The 20416-nt window shown below is 34.9% G+C and overlaps 1 protein-coding gene across 1 annotated transcript in view; it reads right to left on the bottom strand.

The window, feature by feature from the left end:
- Positions 1 to 6630: 6630 nt before the first annotated feature.
- Positions 6631 to 20416, bottom strand: part of LOC140747138 (uncharacterized) — an 87858-nt gene continuing 74072 nt past the window's right edge. Inside the window, exon 2 of the mRNA XM_073079400.1 lies at positions 6631 to 8497. Within this exon, the coding sequence (XP_072935501.1) occupies positions 7065 to 8497 (1433 nt within the window). The 3' untranslated portion in view covers positions 6631 to 7064. The remainder of the gene's footprint in view (positions 8498 to 20416) is intronic.

Genomic DNA, 20416 nt, shown 5'->3' with positions numbered 1-20416 from the left:
CTTAATATGCAGTCTTGTCTCATATTACAAAGAAAACGAACTGTCCAGTAAAAATCGCTACACGATTATGCTAAGTAGTTAAGTAAGTAGTACTAACCTCATACATGATTGATGTCGCGATCCGCGGGTTCATGTGGTTTTAAATATTTAGTAACGGTGTTAATTCTATTTTGTTGGAAAATCGGCAGCTCTCACACTACTTTATTAAAACGAGATAATAAATAGTGGTATCATTATTGACATATCTACATAGAATACAGCTAAGTTACTCAGATAACGTTTTCGAGAGTTTTGGCTGCTTTAAACTCCAACATTTTAACTGAGGTCATTCTCAAATTCATTGACCTCAGGGGGAAAAGTTGGAACGACTCATTTAAATGTATCTCTTACTTATTAAAGAAATAAATAGAGTTTAAAATTAGTATTTTACTTAACTTAAAAGGCCCTTTCGAATTAGTCTATAATAAAATTTATAGATGTTAGAACTCTTTGAGGTTCGACTCCATACGCACTACCACCACACTTGTTTCTGCTTAATAACAACAATGTTCTGCTTTGGTAAGGGTGATATATCTAATTATACGAGGTGTTCCAACTTAGTACCCAGGGGTAGCAAAGCATCTGTGACCAACAAGCTGACCACTTATCTGCGATTGATTACAGATGTTTATAGTTGGCAAAAGCCACTTACCATTAGGTGGACTACATTCACTACATGCTCGTTCTTCTTCGTTAATATAAAAAATCGATACCGAATTGCGAATTGATTCCTAGTTTAATCCGCCTTACACCGATTCGCATGCAGACAGGTGTGATCTCCGTCGCATCGCATGTGCAAACATTCTAAGAAAGTTTGGCAACAGCGTACGTCATGCGCTACATGATAATTACACTCGATCACGATTCACTCGAGTTCCTTACATCATGGATTAGCCACCGGGTGTTTGCGTGGAAATATGTGGTCTTATTTTGTTAATACTATTAAAGTCAAATTTAATTTTGTTAATTTAATTCTGCACTCATAGCTACGGACTAAAATTTCTTCTTAAAGCTGCTGAGTTCATATAAGAAGGTAAATGTTACACAAACATCAGGATCTACGGAATTATTGCCTGGCCAAGGATCGATCGGAATCTATTGTGTGTCTCATCGGTATAATGACCACTGCGCCATGCCGGGCAACAGTTGTTAGAATTTTTAGTTATCTATATTAGAGTTGATTGTTTTATATCAGCTTTAAATTAATTTTTAGTTTTATATTTATGTACGTTTTATATATTTGCATGTATTTATATTAAGTTTTCATTGATTTGATTTGATTTAATAGATGTGATGGGACTGGCGTTATAGCTAACAGGGGATATGGAAATTACGAAAGGAACAACGATACGATGTAGAGCTCTAAATACTACTTATCATTTAGTTCCTTTTCTACTTCATTATTATAACATACTTTAAAAATTATTCAGTAAATCATCTCAATCGAATTATCGCTGAATACTATTCGAAATAGTATTCCCCTATTCTAAGTTTTCCCCGGAACGCTATGATATGACGTCATAAAGATAGGTTCAAAAAGAACGCTGCTTCAATGCTAACGCAATAGCAACTCTTTAAGTTCAACAATAAGAAAAAGTATGTACTGAATAAAAATTCTCATATTTCTGTGAAATTAAAAATCTCAGTGTAGCAACATAACGAATTAAAAGACCTCCACATTATTTACGTAGAGAGGGTTATTAAGGCAGGCAACAAACAGTTCAAAGACCTCTGTCCACTTCGTAACGATACCTTGGGGCGCTGTTACTTTTTATTTCACCAAATCCTTTACCCGAGATTTGATACGAAATAAACTTATTCATGTTTTATTGCTATGAATAATAAAGAGTATATGAAATGAAAAGTAGTATGAATTTGTATTTTTGTGTTATAGAAGTAGGAAAAGAGATTTCAGCCCATTTGACGTTTAATGTTCACTATTGCTCATTAACATCTTTACAAATCCTCAAATTAACCTTATATTGTTTACATAGGTTACTGCTCCTGAGGACTGTGTTAGAACGTTCTAGGTACCTACTATAAATTTACTTATTTTATTGAATTTTCAGTTTTTGTCTCTATATGGTACTTGCGACACGAAATTTTACCATTGATTTATGAGTCTAAAATAGATCAATTTTGTGAAATCCATTTAAGTTACGTGTAAATAGGTTAGTTTAAAAGTTCTAACAACAATATTTGAAGCCGAATTTATTAAATTTATAACAGCTATTACCCGAACACTCCAATTACTAGACACACAACAATTACTATACACTCGACATTAACTATTTCATAGCAAACGACGATAACTCAGGTTTTCCCTTGGCCGGGAATCGAACCAGGTCGTTGCCACGGTTACGGGATGCACAACATATCCCGATAATAGATTTGTTATTTTATGGAAGTGGCAATTATGGTAAAATACACCAGGTAATATATCACACCTGTTATTGCGTTAAAACAATCGTATTTGTTAAGCGCTGCTATATTTTCGATTATATGGAATTTATAATTATACTATGCATTTTTAGACCTCAACTGTAGTAATGCGTCTTTGGACAAAATTAGGTTGTTTATCCTATTTTGGGATAAGTATATTATTATTTAAAAGTGCTTTGTAAACAACCTATTTGGAATAAAGAAAATTGATTTGACTTGATTTAAAAAAACTAATCTTATATAAAACATTTTTTTAAACCGACTTACAGACATTATAAGTCATGTCAGTGAGTACCTTGTTTACATGTGGATTATATATTTTATTGCTTACTAAAAAGTTAACATTTGTATATAAAAATATTTGTAACTTTTTATGGGTTAGTAATTAGTTGACTAATTTGTCTATATATCATCTGATGTAATGCATACTCACTTCTTCAATTTCATAAATACGATTAATTTATAGATGCTTATAGACGTCAGTGATCACATGACAGGAAATGAAATCAATGCATGTTTCATTTAATTTCTTAAAATGTTACAGTAGTTTTCAAAAGATATTTTGGGTAGCAGTGACTGCTTCACATCAAGTGGGCACATATTCACTCAAATATGAAAATGGTATAACCCTTTGTGGTTCGACTCCGGCGGCACCACCGCCACACTTATTTCTGCCCCATCATTCTGGTTTGAAGGGAGACATACTTTTCCGTGGCGTTCCAGCATCTGGGGTTCATTTATCTGGGGTACAGATGGGGTACGGATTACAGATATCCATGGGTGGCAGTAGCCACTTACCATGAGGTGGACTGCATGCCCGTTTGCTACTAGTATATTATAAAAAAAAGTCGTTTGCAGCTTCAATTCTATAGAAATACGGTTGTATTTTTGTTATTACACTTTCCGATAATATTCAACGTCAGTTACAGCCAGCGAAGTCACGGCAGGCACGATGTCCCGTCACGGTTCACGGGCCGGGGGGACAGCCGGGTTTTCGGTTAGTGCGCCGTTGCTATTCAAAGAACCCGCTCTTACCCTTGACGAACACTTGCTGTAATGAATGTGTGATTGTGTTTGTTTACTGGGTCATGGTGGGTCATGAGCGCTGTGGCATTGGCTACGATTTAGTCTTACGTTTTAGTGATTTTGATTTTTGTATTTGTGTAGGCATTTACTTTTGTAAATTCGCGATTTACAATTCGCAATTTGTAAATTGTCCAATTCACGTTGAAATATCTTGGTGGAATATTCCACTACCACTAACTACATACGCTCTAGGTTTTTTCCAGCTGTGAGTAGTGCCCATTTGTGGGATATAAAAATGGTTGCATGCGCAGTTTGTAAGAGGTAGAGGCGAGGTGATCCACTTTCGTCGGTATCATTATTACTACTCTTATTTCTGCCCATTAGCAGCAATGTAGCGCTAATGTTTTGAAAAAATGGTTTAAAAAGACAAATCAAATTGATTTTTATTGCCCAAGTGCGGAGGGTAGTGTTTTTTAGGGTATGTCCCATTCTTTAGCATGCTCTGTAACCCAAACAACTTGACAGATTGTAACATGGATTCGATTTTATTATGGGAATGATATGGGCATATATTAATGAGCAATCGCGTTTTTTGTTTTTGTAGTTGGTAATTCTTCGGTAAGACATACCAATTTTGCCCTTACGAATAGCAGGAAATATGTAATCGATTTGAGCTAAAACCTCCTGACCTATATGAAATTGTAGATTTCCGTGAATGGTGATAACCATTTAACATCAATCAGGTCAGATGCACGCTTCTTTCTAATTCTATGTGATAAAAAATCGGTAAGCTGTCCAATATACTTATTATTAAACCAAATGACTGCCAGATCTTTGGTTTCTACACGTCGTGTTACGCAATCCGGCGTCCGAGTCGTTGCGCAAATAAATATATTACTTACCTAGTTTATTCAAAACATTAATTATGAATCTTTGCTAAAATCACTTTGTCAACTTCACAACACTCGGACCAGGCTCGTTATGTGTTCATTTATCACTCCTTTATCTCGAATGTAATGTTCACTGTCGAGGCCAAATTTTGTTCAAAAGTATTTATATAAAAATAGTATATAAAATTTGTTGTAGTATTTTTATATCTGAGTATGGAGTACCTAGTTTGTACAAAGGCGTTTGTATCTGAAAAAAATTGCCTGGAGTATTGTTTTCTTTACAGTTGTCCTATTTCTTTGCCTTGTATCGCTTTGTTTTGGCTATATACCTGTATAGCTGACGCCAACCTCTCGTCTTTTAATGAGATAAAGTAAGGAGTAGCTGTGAAACGAGAGGCTTTCTAACTCATAAGGCGTAGCATCTACAAGTACAAGTCATCATCAACCCATTACTGTCACCGCGCTGGCCTGCAAGTGCATATTGGTAGACTTAACACATAACTTTGAGATCTTTTTATAAATCTCTCAGGTATACAGGTTTTCCTTCACCGTTTAGCAAGTGATAATTAATTTCTAATACGCACATAACTTTGAAAATATCAGAGGTCCAGTATCAGAGACCTGGGATTTGAATCTCGGACCCCTCGATCGAGTGGCCGAGTTTCTTAACCACTAGGCTATCCCTGCCTTACAAGCTTGCGTGTGCAAGGAGGTCCATAGTTGCATTTATGGTCGATTGCTCATATAAATTATGGGTAATAGTAACTACATAGATTTAAAGTATTTTAGATACAGCTTTTAACGCCGATCTACATCGGGTACGGAATATGGAACTTACCTATATTTCTATATCCCTGTTAAACTCACCGGTAGGTTTCGATTGTGCTTTAGGCCTCCGCAAGTTGAATTGAGAGACTCCCAGCCCAGGTGCCCCTCAGTGGGATATCCAAAGTGTTGCAGCCGGATATCCATTTTAATGTTAAGGTATCATTTATTAAAAGTTGATGTCGACATATTTTTTGTTAAAAAAATATCAATTTTTTTTTGTATTCTGCCTTATTTTATCAAAAATAATTACATAAGACCAGCTCAAATGTATTTCCTGCTTGAACTAATTTGATTTGGAATTTAAAACTGGTTTCCATATAAATTTATCATTATTAGCATAATATGTGAGTTTAATTAAAATTTCATTACTAAGGTAGGTTTTTTCAAATGCAATTAAAACTAAACTTAATTGAACGGTAGGATTAAATGTTAATTTCCGTAGTATAAGAATATTTCCATTCTTTTTATAATATAGGAGCATGCAGTCCACCTGATGGTAAATAGCTACTGCCGCCTATGGACATCTGTAATCAACCCCAGATAGGATTAGATATTCCTACCTGAGGTCGGCCACAGATGCGCCGCTACCCCTGAGGACTAAGCTGGAACGCCTCGGAAAAGTCTGTCTCCCTTATTACACCCTTCAAACCGGAACACAGGAGCGCCTAACACTGCTGTTATTAGAAAGGTAGGCTGCAGGTAGAAATAGGTGTGGCGATGGTGCCGCCGGAGTCGAACCACTAAGGGTTCTACCACCTTCTTATCGAATCCGGAGGGACCATCGCAATGCTTATTTTAACTTGCTAACTGCGAGTTAAGTGCTCTTGCACAGAGATTGTGAAAGATGTTATTCAGGTAAGCAGAATACGAGGCATTTCAACTTAGGTCTCTGGGGTGGCAACGCATCTCTGACTGACCGCTCTACATTACCATCAGGTGGACAACATGTGCTTACACTACTTTATATTACAAAATTAGAATTAATATTTTGTGTTTTTGTTTTCGAAAAACTGTGAACAAGAATTAGTTACAAAACGCTAATGTACTTGCTGCTTGCATACCTTTATGGTGGAATATTTAATTAAATTGATTTACATTTGCGACACTAACAAATTTATAGCACGTAAGGTATTTTAAATGTCAAAATACAAGAACATTAATTCAAGATAGTTATCTCTAGGCAAAGTAGTTATTTATAAATAGTAAAAAAGTAAAGTATAATCTGTGTGATCTTAAGTTCAAACTCTGTGTTCAATATTAAATGGGAATAAATGTTTATGTTAAAGTTAAATAATTATTTTTTATTAAGTTTGTTTTTGTTCTGTTCTTTAATGTACTAAATAATATTTGAGCTAAATCATACTTAGGTTAAAAATATAAGGTAACTTTTAAAGAAAACAACATGTTTATTTTCTATTTTATTTCTCAAAATATTCCTCACTACAGACATGAATGACCCGATTAATAACACGTGTATAAATTAATATGGAATGTGTAAGTACCTAAAACCTTTTGAAGGAAGTGACAGAACCTTACATTAGACTATGACATAACAAAGAATTATAAATACAACAATGATGTGAGATGGTCATTCAAATAAGTGTAAAGAGATAATATTATATGATAATAGAAATCTCCAATAAATTTCAATCTAGTTTCACAAGGATCTACTTATACATCTTAATATTCAATATATACATACATACTTGTAATATCTTAGAGAATTACATATCAACTGGAGCGAGTACCAACGTACCCTCTTATTTACATAGTAGACTTTACAAGTACTCTATGATCTACGATAATAATAGCTGCATTTGTGAATTAAATCGCATAGTTTTAAACCATGATAGTGTTGCCAATAATACTTTCTTTGCCGCTGTCCAGGTATTCGGAGTAGCCGGATTCGTCGCTGCAAGCACTGTCGTTGTCACCGGTATTCTTAAACACTTCAGTTTCAGTGCTCGAGTTCAAACTGTCGACGTCAGTAAGATTGTCGATGAGGGATTCAAAATTTCCCTCGAGATTCGTCAGTATACTGGAATCAGATCGCAGCGGTGGATACGTGGAACGCCGTCGAAACGTGTTCTTCTCACCAATCGGAACGTGGTTCACTTCCTCGGAAGTCGTGGTCCCTTCAGTGTCATTCATAACGTGGATGGAATTCGCGAAGCTTCTGCTACTGCCTCTCAAGCCGCATTCGAAACTTCCCTCCCTTCCGAAGGAGCCCCTCTCCTCATCGCTGTCAGATTTTTGCATTTCCTCCTGAGGGAAATGAGAGGGGAGCGACGATGGCTCGGCGTCCGATGACGTGACTGTGCTCGCAGTCTCACAACCCGAAGAAACCGATCCGTCGTCACTGTCTGTGACGAGGTAGTTACTCTGAGATAGTAGCAGGGCCTTCCGCTCATCAACACTAATAGCGTGATCGTTTAGCTCAATGGTCTCCGAGATAGACTCCAACGTCTTTAACCTTGCCTCCAGTTTCTCTAAATCGCTTTGACTAGTATCTTGATCGCGATCAATCTCCGCTTTCAATTTGCTCTCATTAACTAGAAGGCTGATCAGCTCATCCGTGGAAGTCTCGGAGCTCTCGTCAGAGTCGTTTCGAACTCTTCCCATGAAGCCGTCGGGGCATGACAATTTGCGAGATTTTGTCTCCACTCGTCGCCTGTCTAATGTTTGTGATTTGCATAAATCATCCATGGTAAATTCGCAAATATTTTGCTTGGCGTTCATTTCGGCTTCTTCTTCGTCCTCTTCAGAACAGAGTTCTTCAATGGCACCAAGTTTCGGAGCAGATTTTGATCTCTCGAGTGGCGGTCGGTAGTTCATGGCACCCACACTAAGGAGTATCTTCCTGCGAGGCATGCTCGGGTTGTCGTATACACTATTCGCAAGACTCAGTCTCGCATTTTGTTTGGAGATTCTGTCCTTCTTGAATTCGACTAGCGCTTGCTTCAGTTTCATTTGGAGCTCCTCTGTTATTTTCTTTGATACAGTTTCTTTGGTGCAGAGGACAGCGTGGCATCGGAGTTCGTGTTTGAGTTTCTTGCCCTCGTGGCGGTAGACCCAGCAGAAGAGTTTGGGGTAGTGTGGGGGACTGGCACAGTAGGTGATACGGTGGGACCAGTATTCGGTGAGACCGTGTTCTTTGGTGAAGCCCTTGAGACCGGAGTTGGTGACGGAGAGCTTCATGACCACGTCAGGCTTTGTAGACTGCTGGTAATTCCTCCACAGCGTCGCGAGTGGCTTTTCAATGCAGCTCTCACCTGGAAAAAAGAGAAATGACATTTTATTTGTATTGTTAACATGACCTTTGAAGTAGAAGAATATTGTTCACGCAGTTGTCGTCATTATGTAACTAAAAACGTAAGGTGTATAACATAACAATATAGTTGTGTAGACTGAAATAGACTCCTCCAATAATATATCATTTGCATTGTTCGTTCACGTTCTGAATCAATATAGTTTGATCGGCAGGCTTTAATATAAACTCGAGGTGAACCGCTTAGTGGCTGAATGAATGTTGTTACTTGATTTACATGATTTGTTTTTAAAATAGTTGTAAGTCTTGCAAATAATTGCATTTATATTAACATACGAGCTTTTGCCCGCGGCTTCGCTCGCGTTACAAAGTAATATTATTAACTAAGAAGATTTATACAAACTTTCATCTCCTAGTTGATCCCCTTGGGGGTAGAATTGATCAAAATCTTTTCTTAGCGGATGCCTACGTCATAACATCTACCTGCATGCCAAATTTCAGCCCGATCCGTGGTTGGATCCGTCCTGATCAGTGGTTTGGGCTGTGCGTTGATAGATCACTATGTGTCAGTCACCTTTGAGTTATATTTAGATGTCGGTGACTTGTCTTGTATGTTTTGCTTTTGGAATAGCGAATTTTAATTTAACATTGGTTTTTATTTTCGGCGTCAAAATACCTTTGATTTTAAATATGCATGCATGAAAATATGTACAAAAAACATTAATATTTCTTTGGAATTGATTACAGTCAGATACAAATCGTTACGAAATTAAAAAATAACATGCAGTGATGAACAGGTAATGATTACCTGAGTTGGGATGCATAATTTATACATTATAACACCGATAAACTCTCGTCAAAACTTTAATTATAATCTGTTTATCCTTTTAGAAGTTATACCTAATACTGCACGGGCATGACCCATGAAACATAATTTTTGCGTCAAAAATACTTAGGGTGTTGATTAATTAAAGTCGTTTTGACAAGAGTATTATCCTTACTAATATTTACTAATATTATAAATCCGAAAGTAACTCTGTCTGTCTGTCTGTCTGTCTGTCTGGTTGTCTCTTCTTCACGCCTAAACCACTGAACCGATTTTAATGAAATTTTGTACAAAGTTACTCTGAGACTCGAGAACGGACATAGGATAGTTTTTATCCCAGAAATCCCACGGGAAGTAGGGATGGCGCTCTAAGATCGATTAATCAGAAAATCGATCTTTTGGACCAAAGAAATCGATTATTTTAATCGGTATTAGCCCACGAAGGTTTCAGAGTTGGTACGACCAATTTTCGCCAGATGGCGCTACGGTCATTCCAATGAAGGTACGAATTTTCAGTTTTTGTATGTTAATATGTCATATTATCTTCTTTTAAACGCGGGCGAAGCCGCGGTAAAAAACTAGTACGCTATAAAAAGGTGATGTTAATGATTTGGTATACCTTGTGTGGTTATTTTTAAACCGGGTAAAGGTAAATGAACCCGTTATACCAGTATCCCCGAGTATACTAAAAATAGTGTAAAGGGTGATTGTCATTCATTTAAATTAATCCTACATTCGTTAAAAAGGACTTATAATATGATTGTTTGTTTGCTAACTTTTTATGTCCTTAGCCAAAAAAATATTAGTAGTATTGATTATTGCATCATTAGCTTTTGTCCACAAATGCCTCGGTTACCATCTAAGGTAGTCAGGTCTTAAACTATTATGAGAGCTAAATTTCATCTTAGTGTATTCAGCCGTTTTCGTGACAGAATAACAAAAATCCATCCACTCACTGGTACTAGAAAATTTAGCATTTAAGTATAATATTCATCTAAAAATAAATCAAGAAATAATCAAACTAAAACTCAGACCACAACTTGGTCGTACAGATATTAATTCTGAAACATACGAAAAATACATAAGCTGAAACAGAATTCAAGTGTGATAATTATGTGTAATTATTTGTAGTTTTGGAGGACACGTGCAATACATGTAGCGGTTGAAAGTCGTTCAACTTTATCCTTTAAGATTCTTATTAGACCTATCCAGTAACACATCTTCATTTAAATTTTTTCTGACAAAAAATCTCGTTACTGGTTTAATGGCTATAATACTTATGTGTCTGATAATATTATAAACGTTAGCCTTAACTTACATCGCGTTTTATATTAATATAATTTATGATGTTCGGTTAAATTTAAGCAGAGACAAAACGTAAGTAATTACAGTGAAACTTGGTTAAGTGGGACCTGGATAAGTGAGAAACCTCCATAACTGGAACTCATGCTGAGGTCCCAACACTTTGGCACTGAATTACCTCTGTTAGTGGGACGAGGTAAACCTCTATATCTGGGATTTGTTCTTTCGATTTATCATCATAGTTACCTCTATAACTGAGACAGCGAGTAAATTTTATATGCATAAACCTCTGTAACTGAGATAACATTGTTTGTTTACTCATTCTTATTCTACCCACAAATTCCACACGTAATTACAAGTAATCCTCTGTAATGAAACCTCTGTAAATGAGACAGATATTTATTTATACCTGTATATCTGAGACACTGGGTAAGTGGAATACCTCTATAAGTGAAACGACATTGCAGGTCCCTTGATGTCTCACTTAACCAGGTTTCACTGTATTACGTTTTATGTATGTATAACGAAAAAAACGATTTATACTTTTAATATGATCTATTAGAGATGGTAATTAATATATTTATATGGTGGTTATAAAAATGATTGCAACCAAAAATTAATTAGCAACGTTAATTATTAAATTTGCAAGCCAATTTAAAAAGAATATGAGATAATTTAATATTGTACGATCGTCTTTTTATTTCTGATATCTTGAATTAGAATTCTGTAAACGCTTAATAAAATTGGAATCCGTCTTAATGTCGGCGACAGAGTCGTTAATATCACAGAATAATTTGGGACGCTTTGTGTAAATACCTTTGTCTAACCGCAATCATTCAACAAGAATACAGAGATTAACACTGTTATAAAAGAGAAACAGTGTAAGAGTGGTGTCCCCGGAATCTAACCCTCATGGTTCTATCACCTTGAAAGTAAAGACCTAATTTATCACCCTTATGACATCCGCAGGAAGGTCTTCCCGTAGATTCAAGACCGCCATCACACAGGAAACGACAATGTCGTTTACCATAACAAACGCAACTTTGTGGTTGTGAAGTTATCCACACCTATCACAGTTCGATTCAGACTCACAGTTTGGCGATCTTAATTTATAACTGTGTGATGTCAAATAAGACTGCCTCAACATTAAACCAGTTTTTCTTCTTGGTTTTCCTATCGTATTTCCTTCCTTTACATACAGCTTGGCACAATTCTATTTCGATCCGTCTTCTGACTTTGCCAGTGAAGTCATTGAGCGGTTAGATTTATCTGTTTTACGCATGCTGTATTTTTTTTTCAAATATATAATAGTAGTATTTGTAGTTTTTAAAAGATAAGTAAGTTAAAGATGTAGCACATTTTGTTAAAATTATATAACTGCTGTACATTGTAAGTCTGCCAAATCTTTAGTATGTTATTAGACCACATTACATTCAACATTTATTGTTCCTATTCTATGAAGTGGACACATTAAGTCCTTGCAATTACCTACTTTTCCTAGACGTATTGTTTGGTTTACCTACTTATTAAATAAAAATGGTATTTATCAATGCAGGTTATTGAAAGAAACTCGAACATTCTCAAGGGGATGAGAAAAATCCATCTGAATAGGTTGTCATTCATTCGTGGTACCATAGATTTAACTCGATTGACATTATAGGATTATTAAAATTTGTCAATCACGTATTTCAATGGTTTGTTCAAATATCTACATCAGTAACTTAAGGTGATGTGCTCATTTTGGTGATTCGTGTGGAAGGTAAAGTACTTGTGTTGCGTGTGCGCATAACTTAGCCGTGGGGTTATCAACACGTTTGGTGACTGAATAGTTTCTGTTAGAACTAGAGTGCGACCACTATGTAAAGTGTATTTTTATGTATACTATAATTAAGTATACATTGAATTTACTTCATTCAGTTAAACAAGATTCTTCTCACGTTTATTTTTTTAAAGTGAGTAGATGGCGTTGTCTTCAGTGATTCGTATTTATCATAGCGTTCTGTAAAATGTTTCGTATTACATTGTGAAACAAATATGAATATTATGTAAATTTTACTACATGCAGGTACAATATTCGTTTATCTGGTTCGTACTGGTTAGCTTTGTTCGGTATCTGCATCGAATTTACATACATTATCTGACCATTAGTGGAATTCTATCACGGTCCTTACCTCGTAAACAGTTTTATGGTTATATTATCTTCCAACTATCATGCAATTCAAGTTTATGTACCGATTTTAGATTTTATGTAAACGCGCTAATAGGTATGTTTCAGATAAAACTATATTGTGCGTTTTGTCTTTGATTCAAAGTCCCAACCGAAGTAATTCAGAAAGTTTTTTAAGTTTAAAGCACTGAAAAATAAAGAAAATCAGAATGAAGTCGTATGTTCGATAAATAAATTAAAACAAAAACCCGACTGCCGAAAAATAATGACATAAAATAGGAAGTTATGTAATCTATGTCCCATCCAAAAATTTAGATAAATTCAACGACACCTCATATGTACACAAGACAAACGTACATACGCTCGAAAAACATTCCCCTCTGCAGTCGATTAAATACGATGCATTCGGAGTGCATCATCAGTTGACAAATAAATTGCGTCTGAGTACGAACAGCCGATTGGTTTCCGTCAAATACGGCGCATGTCCTTATTTATACTCGTATTGCATAAGAATATTACATGTGCGCTAGGGTGACCACAATGGAAAAAAACTAACGCGGACAAAATTAATGGTACGAAAAAATATACTTATTACGTTATTTAAATTAAGTATTTCTAATACAACTTAAAGTAGCAAGAAATTAGTATTGGCAATTTAGAAATTGAAACTTATTTTAATAAATTTAAAATACAGTTTCTAGTTTCTTTATTACGCTTGTTAATTATTTTCTTAAAAACTACTTGAACTAATTTCCTTAATGTAAAATTTAACTATTATACGAGTATTATAAATATGAACAATAATAATTAGTATGTTATTCCAGACTTATCCAAATAGTTATTACTTGTGTATAATTCAGGCGCAAAAAACTAATATAATAACAAGTTAGTAATTACTTATTAGTTAATTTTCGTTACCATTTATTTAGTAAAATGATATATTTTTAATCTACATAAAGGGGTTAAATATACAATTAGCAATATATCAATTTTTCCATTATGATATATATATTATAAATTCATTCATCGTAATAATATAAATTTATAGAAAAAATATTTACTGCAATCACGGCGAACCGTTCCAACAGTTATAAAACAGGAAGACCGTTAAAATTCCCTCTAGAATTGTCACCGTTTTCTACATTTATCGACATTTATTGCTAACTAACACGTGATGCTCTACGTGGCTAGTGCAGCCACGCTCCATTGAATGTGCGGTTTAATTTGCTGCTGTCTCTTTCCTTGTATTATAATGGAAAGGGAACGCGGTTACAATTATTCAATTTATTCGTATTATTCAAATATATGGAAGTAATCATAGATATCTGTGTGTATTTTTCAAAAGAATATAAAGGTTAAATTGATATAGTATTTTGTCTCAATTCTGGGAAAGAGTCTTTTTCTAGAGCTGGAAGAGGTCTGAAGTGACTCCACTGCGGGCGACTCCAAAGTGGAATGGCCAAGAAAGGTGAGTGTCCAACCCGTATTAAATGTTTTAATCCGCTCGTAAATCTTTCGAAAGGTTTTGAAGATGACTATACATCTAATCCATCGATAACAATTGAGACCGAGATCCGCCGGATTAAAATGTAGTCACTTCACCCATCTTACTCAATTGCTCAACGTTAAACTGATTTAGTCTTAAGCTTAATAAATGATTAGATACTAAAAAGTAAATGGATAACGATTGTCTTTTTGTGTGCAAAAACGAAACAATTTATAAAAAAACCAAGAACGAGGGCACAAGCAAATATACTTTTTGTTAAGCTAAAAACTCGCTGATCGGATAATTAATTCGATTTGCACAGTAAGCAATTGAGGACCAACGGAATCTGAATAAATGTTGCGTAATAAATTGTATATATAATTTTATATAGACCAGTCAATGACCTATTGCATTATAAATACAGAAAGACCAAAATACTGTTTTCGTTTGTTCGTACATATTCAATACCTATTTAGTTCTTTCTTTTAGTTACAATGTTTGCGAAAAATAATGTCAGTGATTTTGATACCAATGTTTTTATTAATCTAATAGCATAATCGTTTTCATATAAATGAAATGTATCTGATTATAAAGTCAATTTATTTATCTTAAAGCGATATGAGAATACATAGGTTGTTCATTAATACTTAAAGTATTTAATTTAAATTAGGTAAATCATATATTTTTATTTTGTACATATTATTGCTACTTATTTACAATTTATAACACGTCATACATAAAATATTTAAAAGTTTTTTTCATGAAGTCAATTTAAAAAATCCGATCATATTAAGATTGTTTACACAAGTGAAAAAAAACAGGAATATCCGCCACGCACCTGAAACATGGTCACCCAATAAAAATATTTCAAGTGTGTTAAGCAAGCGTTACGTGGTGGCCTCTACATCTTGTTGCGTGGTCAGTGTGGTCACCGAGTGCACCGCCAATACCACTGCCACTTATGTACAGATGGACTGAGTTTGGTAATATGTAGTTGGGGCCATTAGCCATGCTTCATTCGGTATGGGTACCTTGTAGATATTCTATTGGAATTCTTGCAAAAAGTTACAATGATGTGACTTAAATTTGGTACTTCAAGTCATAAATTAATATAATATTTAATAATCAAATAATGATAGGTATATCTACAATATTTTTACAACATTTAAGTAACAAACGATCATGCAATCATGCAATGTCAGTAAATAGTGTCGCATATAGAAAAGCCTATCTAAATTCATCATTTATGTCTGGCCTAGGATCGAACCCCGAACACTGCATGTTTAACCAACATCGTGACTATACCCATGCAAGTCCTCAATTTAATATTTATAATATAGAGCTTATTATTGTATAATTAAGTAGGTCAAGTCTAAAACAACAAACATTTGCTATAAAGTCGCACACAACTCGGAAGTATTCCGTCACCAATTTTGTACTCAAAAAAATGTACCTACGTTATAACACCTACAATCATAACATTTACGCGACACCTTTGTAATGGAAAACACCCACATGACGTCAATACCACTAATTTCCTGATAGAAAGTTAAGTTCACTAGGAAATTAAAACTGGAAGCAGTTTCCTTCAGTACCTGTCTTTGTCGTGTACTCGTGTGTAACTCGTGAATTTTGGCGAAGGTTGTTTCAACATTCACTATTAATATTTTTCTAGATAATTCTTTACGTAAATGCGTATATTTTTTGAATAACAGTATAATAAATCTGAAATAAAGCATAATAAAAATTAGGATAGTAAAGTTTATGGGGCACCTACTATTTAGTTTTTTCAGGCTTCATTATTATTTAGTTTTGCTTATAAGAAACTAACACACAATATTAAAATATTGAAAGTCAATTTTACCTACTTCTTACTTTCGTATTAAAATCAACTTCTTGTATAATTTGGTATCTTGGCAATGATAATACAACTAGAAGGTTGATGATGGTACTCATCAGTAGCTACTATTCAACCCATCGTATTTAGACTCATATATTTAGTTTTGAGTCCAATAGACTGAGATTGATATGTTAAAGTAATATAAAGACTTTTGGTGGAAGTTTTGATTGGTCAAATATATTGTTATGAAACTTACACATTTCATCACTCATACGCTAAATCGCGTCCGATTTCGTAAGATCATAATCCGGTTTACGGAACGAATTTCTGTAGAATTACAGATCTACATTATAGTCGTTTTATTTTAACAACGAGTATTTATATAGTAAAATAAACTAGGATTATAGCGTTAACCTCACAGCTTAACCCAAATAAAAAGAAGTTTTGGCAGGCGCAGGTGTAATAGACGTCTAATAAACCTTGTCAAATGAATCCTCAGAAAGCTTTAGCAGTACTGTGTGCTCCTTTGGCACTTTTATTCAATGATATCACGGTACATAGAATAGGTACGAAATGTGTGAAAAAGTAGTATAGATGTACATAAGTGTTATGTTATTGTTATTGTTTCAGAGTAACGGTTAGTCTATTGTCGTAGAGTCACCTACTTACGAGTAACAGAAGATTCCATATACATATTGATGAGTAACGAATTTTAAGAGATCACTTTAAGATTTGTAAATAGAAGATATTTTTAATCTTAAAAAATAGGCAGCTTCTTCGTGACACTTTATTTGCGATATAAAACATTATTAAATACCGTCTGTCTTAGCGGGTGGTAAAGGCAACACCTACGAGGCATAAGGGATTGCAATTAAGGTTTCAGACAAACAACACCCTTATGACTGATATAAGAAATGATAGCGATTTTACTGTGAAATTTCAGAATGATATACGTTGCTTCCAGTGGTTGCATACCACCAGAAAGACACATAGGAGGCAATGCCGATGTTTTTGAGTAGATATTCGTATTGGTAAACATAGTCGGAAAGGTTACTGTCCTCCAGTATGTCCCAGACTAATTTTCGCACCAAGTGTGTCTTTGGCATCACTGATTGTCCTAGTCAGAAGCTTTTACCTAATTAACATATTTATATAGAAGTATGTTGCCAATATTCCCCATGAGAAGGGCCGTTCAACCGGTGCGTAAGTGGGTGAGCGGCGAGGCGGCTTTCTCTCGTGCCTCAAACGGACGAACTCAAGGAATTTATTACGAAATTATGATATACAAAGAAATGTTGAGCGGCATTTCGTAAAGGACTATAAAATAAGGATTTTGACAAAAATAACGATGTTTAATATTTTTTTATATAAGTGGTGTAGTAAAGGCGTATGCAGTAGATTTGATGGTAATCAACCTAAATCTAGTATTAAAGTTCTACCCGAGGTCGATCACAGATACGTTGTAATTCATGAGGTTGGTACCTCTTCATGTATTTACATTGCAGATGATTACGTTGAAATGTCTAGTGTAAGTTGAAATGCCTCCCTATTGCTAGTCTATCACACCAATCAAAACAAATTAGAATACCTGATGTATTCTGATTCGATTTGATTTTGATTTGACTAATGTTATAAGCCAGAAGGAAGTGAGGTGCTCCGATGGTACTGCCGTAAAATACACAGGTTACATTGTTATACAGGTGTTGTTAACATGAACGTAGAACCTATAACGTAGTCGATTACATAAGAACAATACGTCGTAAGTAACAGGGCAACGACCCGCCAGCGAAAGTTTAGATGAATTGCTTAATGAAGCTTAGATAAGTTTCTACGAGGGAAAAGTGAGGTAGTACAAGTAGTTACTGACGTACTGAGCTCGTATTCCGATTGGATAGTAATGTAGGAAGGAATTTTGTAACTAACAATTTGTAAGTGTTCACGTATATATCTATACAAATAAATAAAAGTGTCCGTTTGTTATGTCAAAATTAATATTTATGAACTAAACGCCATTGAAAATATATAAGTTACTTATAAAAAATATTTCTGTTAATTCCAGCTATTTTATTTAATTTATTCCGGAACGGCAGGATGATTCATTAATTGATCTTAATTGGTATTACCTGAGGATACTTTATTTTTAGGAAAATAGGGTTCCGTGCAAAAAGAAATTCCATGAAATCTCCCACGGTTACACAAACATGGGTATAACCGCGGGGCACAGCTCGTATAAAACACATATCGTTTCGTTAGTACGTGATGTGACAAATAAGTTTGATTACAAGTTTGAGTTGAGAAGTGTCAAAATGAAAATCAAATACAAAGGATTTTATACAAAGTATAAAAATTCTTTTTGACGACACCAATATTACGCAGTACGCATGAAAAATCGGAAAAGACACATACATTACAAAAAAATGTACAATATAATATCGTGCCCCTTAGTATGAGTTTTTACGTTTTGACAAAAATGACTGTTTTTGTTTACGTATTTCCCATAATTTTCCAATCATTTCTGATACAGTCCTCTAGGGGCGCTCATTGGAAATGTATCGTCAAATACGTAAACAAAAACAGTCATTTTTGTCAAAACGTAAAATCTCATACTAAGGGTACTGATGTCACTAGGTGTAGGTAATGTTGTTGTTGTTTACACGAAGATTTTTTGGTACGATGTTATGGAGGACAGTAAACAAGGTCGCTTTGAGTACAAGGCTACAATTCGACCTTAACATTAGTTTCATGAAATTGTTATTACTATTGACACAGTTGGCATTTTTAATTGAAGTTACAAAGTTCACTCGATGATGAGGTTACTATTGTTAAGCACTATAGTAACTGATGTTGAGATATCGTATGATTCTGCACTAACATTTATTCAAAGGAAGCCCTCAGAGAAGAACCACAAAGGGTTCTACCACCCTTACTTATATGTTATTTTGAAATTGCAATACTTACATTTTTAAATGGTACCTAATTTGAGACAAATATTTTCATATTTGGAATATAATACGATTCTATATTTATTATAAACACCGCAAAACATAAACCGCAAAAACAAATATGTTTTATGCTGTACATAAAATAAACCCTTCGTTATTTTTTATTCGTAGAAATAATGATCTTCCTGGTAATATTTTTCAATTGATCGTACACATGAAATATTATTTTTGGGACTCTGTATTATTATAGACGGCGAATGGACTATTAGAGAAGTCCGAAAGGTTAGAAAAAAAAACTCAGAACAACCTAGTATCCTCAGGTGTTCTTACTGGTATTGTAGGTCGTAGACACACAAATAGTACCTACACAGTACACAGTTTGAAGATGGTAGAACCGTTTGTGGTTCGACTCCGGCGGCACCACCGCTACACCTATTTCTACCAAATAACAGCAGCACGCTGCTGTGTTCCGTTTTGAAGGGTGTGGTAAGGGAGACAGACTTTTCCGAGGCGTTCCAGCTTAGTCCTCAGGGGTAGCGGCGCATCTGTGGCCGACCTCAGGTAGGAATATCTTATCCTATCTGAGGTTGATTACATATGTCCATGGGCGGCAGTAGCCACTTACCATCAGGTGGACTGCATGCTCGTCTGCTACTCCCATATTATACTTAATGTAATATTATACTTACATATACTTTAATATAAATGCAGTTACACTGGTATTTTAGCAGTAATTCAGCCCTTGTTGAGGGAGCTTTTATTAAAACATTCCATCTAAAATTCCAAAAACAACAATGCTATTCAAACTGGAACTACGTAATAAAACAATAGCGTATTGGAGGCCTTTGTATTTATATTCCATGAAACTGGCGTTGGTAACAAAAATACTATATTTACTTATTTTTAGGCCAATTATGTATAAATTACATTGTAAGTATAAAAGTTTGAAATATTTTGGATGTCTCACCGATACAGGTAGACTAAATAAATAATTAATCATCATCATCTTTATCAACCCATTATTGTCCCACTGCTGGGCACGGGTCTCCTCTCAGAATGAGAAGGATTAGGCAATAGTCCACCGCTCTGGCCAAGTGCGTATTATGCAGGTTTCCTCACGATGTTTTTCTTCACCGTTTTAGCTAGTGATAATTAATTTCTAATACACACATCATTTCGAAAAATCAGAGGTGCCTGGGATTTGAATCTCGAACCCCTCGATCGAGAGGCCGAGTTTCTTAACCACTAGGCTACCACTGCTAAATAATTAATCATTGATGTTACTTTTGGTGTCCAAATTACTTATCTTGAGCTAAATGTAATTAATAACGATATACACCATACCAGTGATTCTGAAATC

Source organism: Epargyreus clarus, unplaced genomic scaffold, assembly GCF_041222505.1.
Source record: "Epargyreus clarus isolate Ecla_fem2 unplaced genomic scaffold, WU_Ecla_fem_2.2 ptg000014l, whole genome shotgun sequence".
NCBI classification, from domain to species: Eukaryota; Metazoa; Arthropoda; class Insecta; order Lepidoptera; family Hesperiidae; genus Epargyreus; species Epargyreus clarus.
Note: the sequence above shows the minus strand (reverse complement) of the source record. Positions and strands in the feature narration are given on the sequence as shown.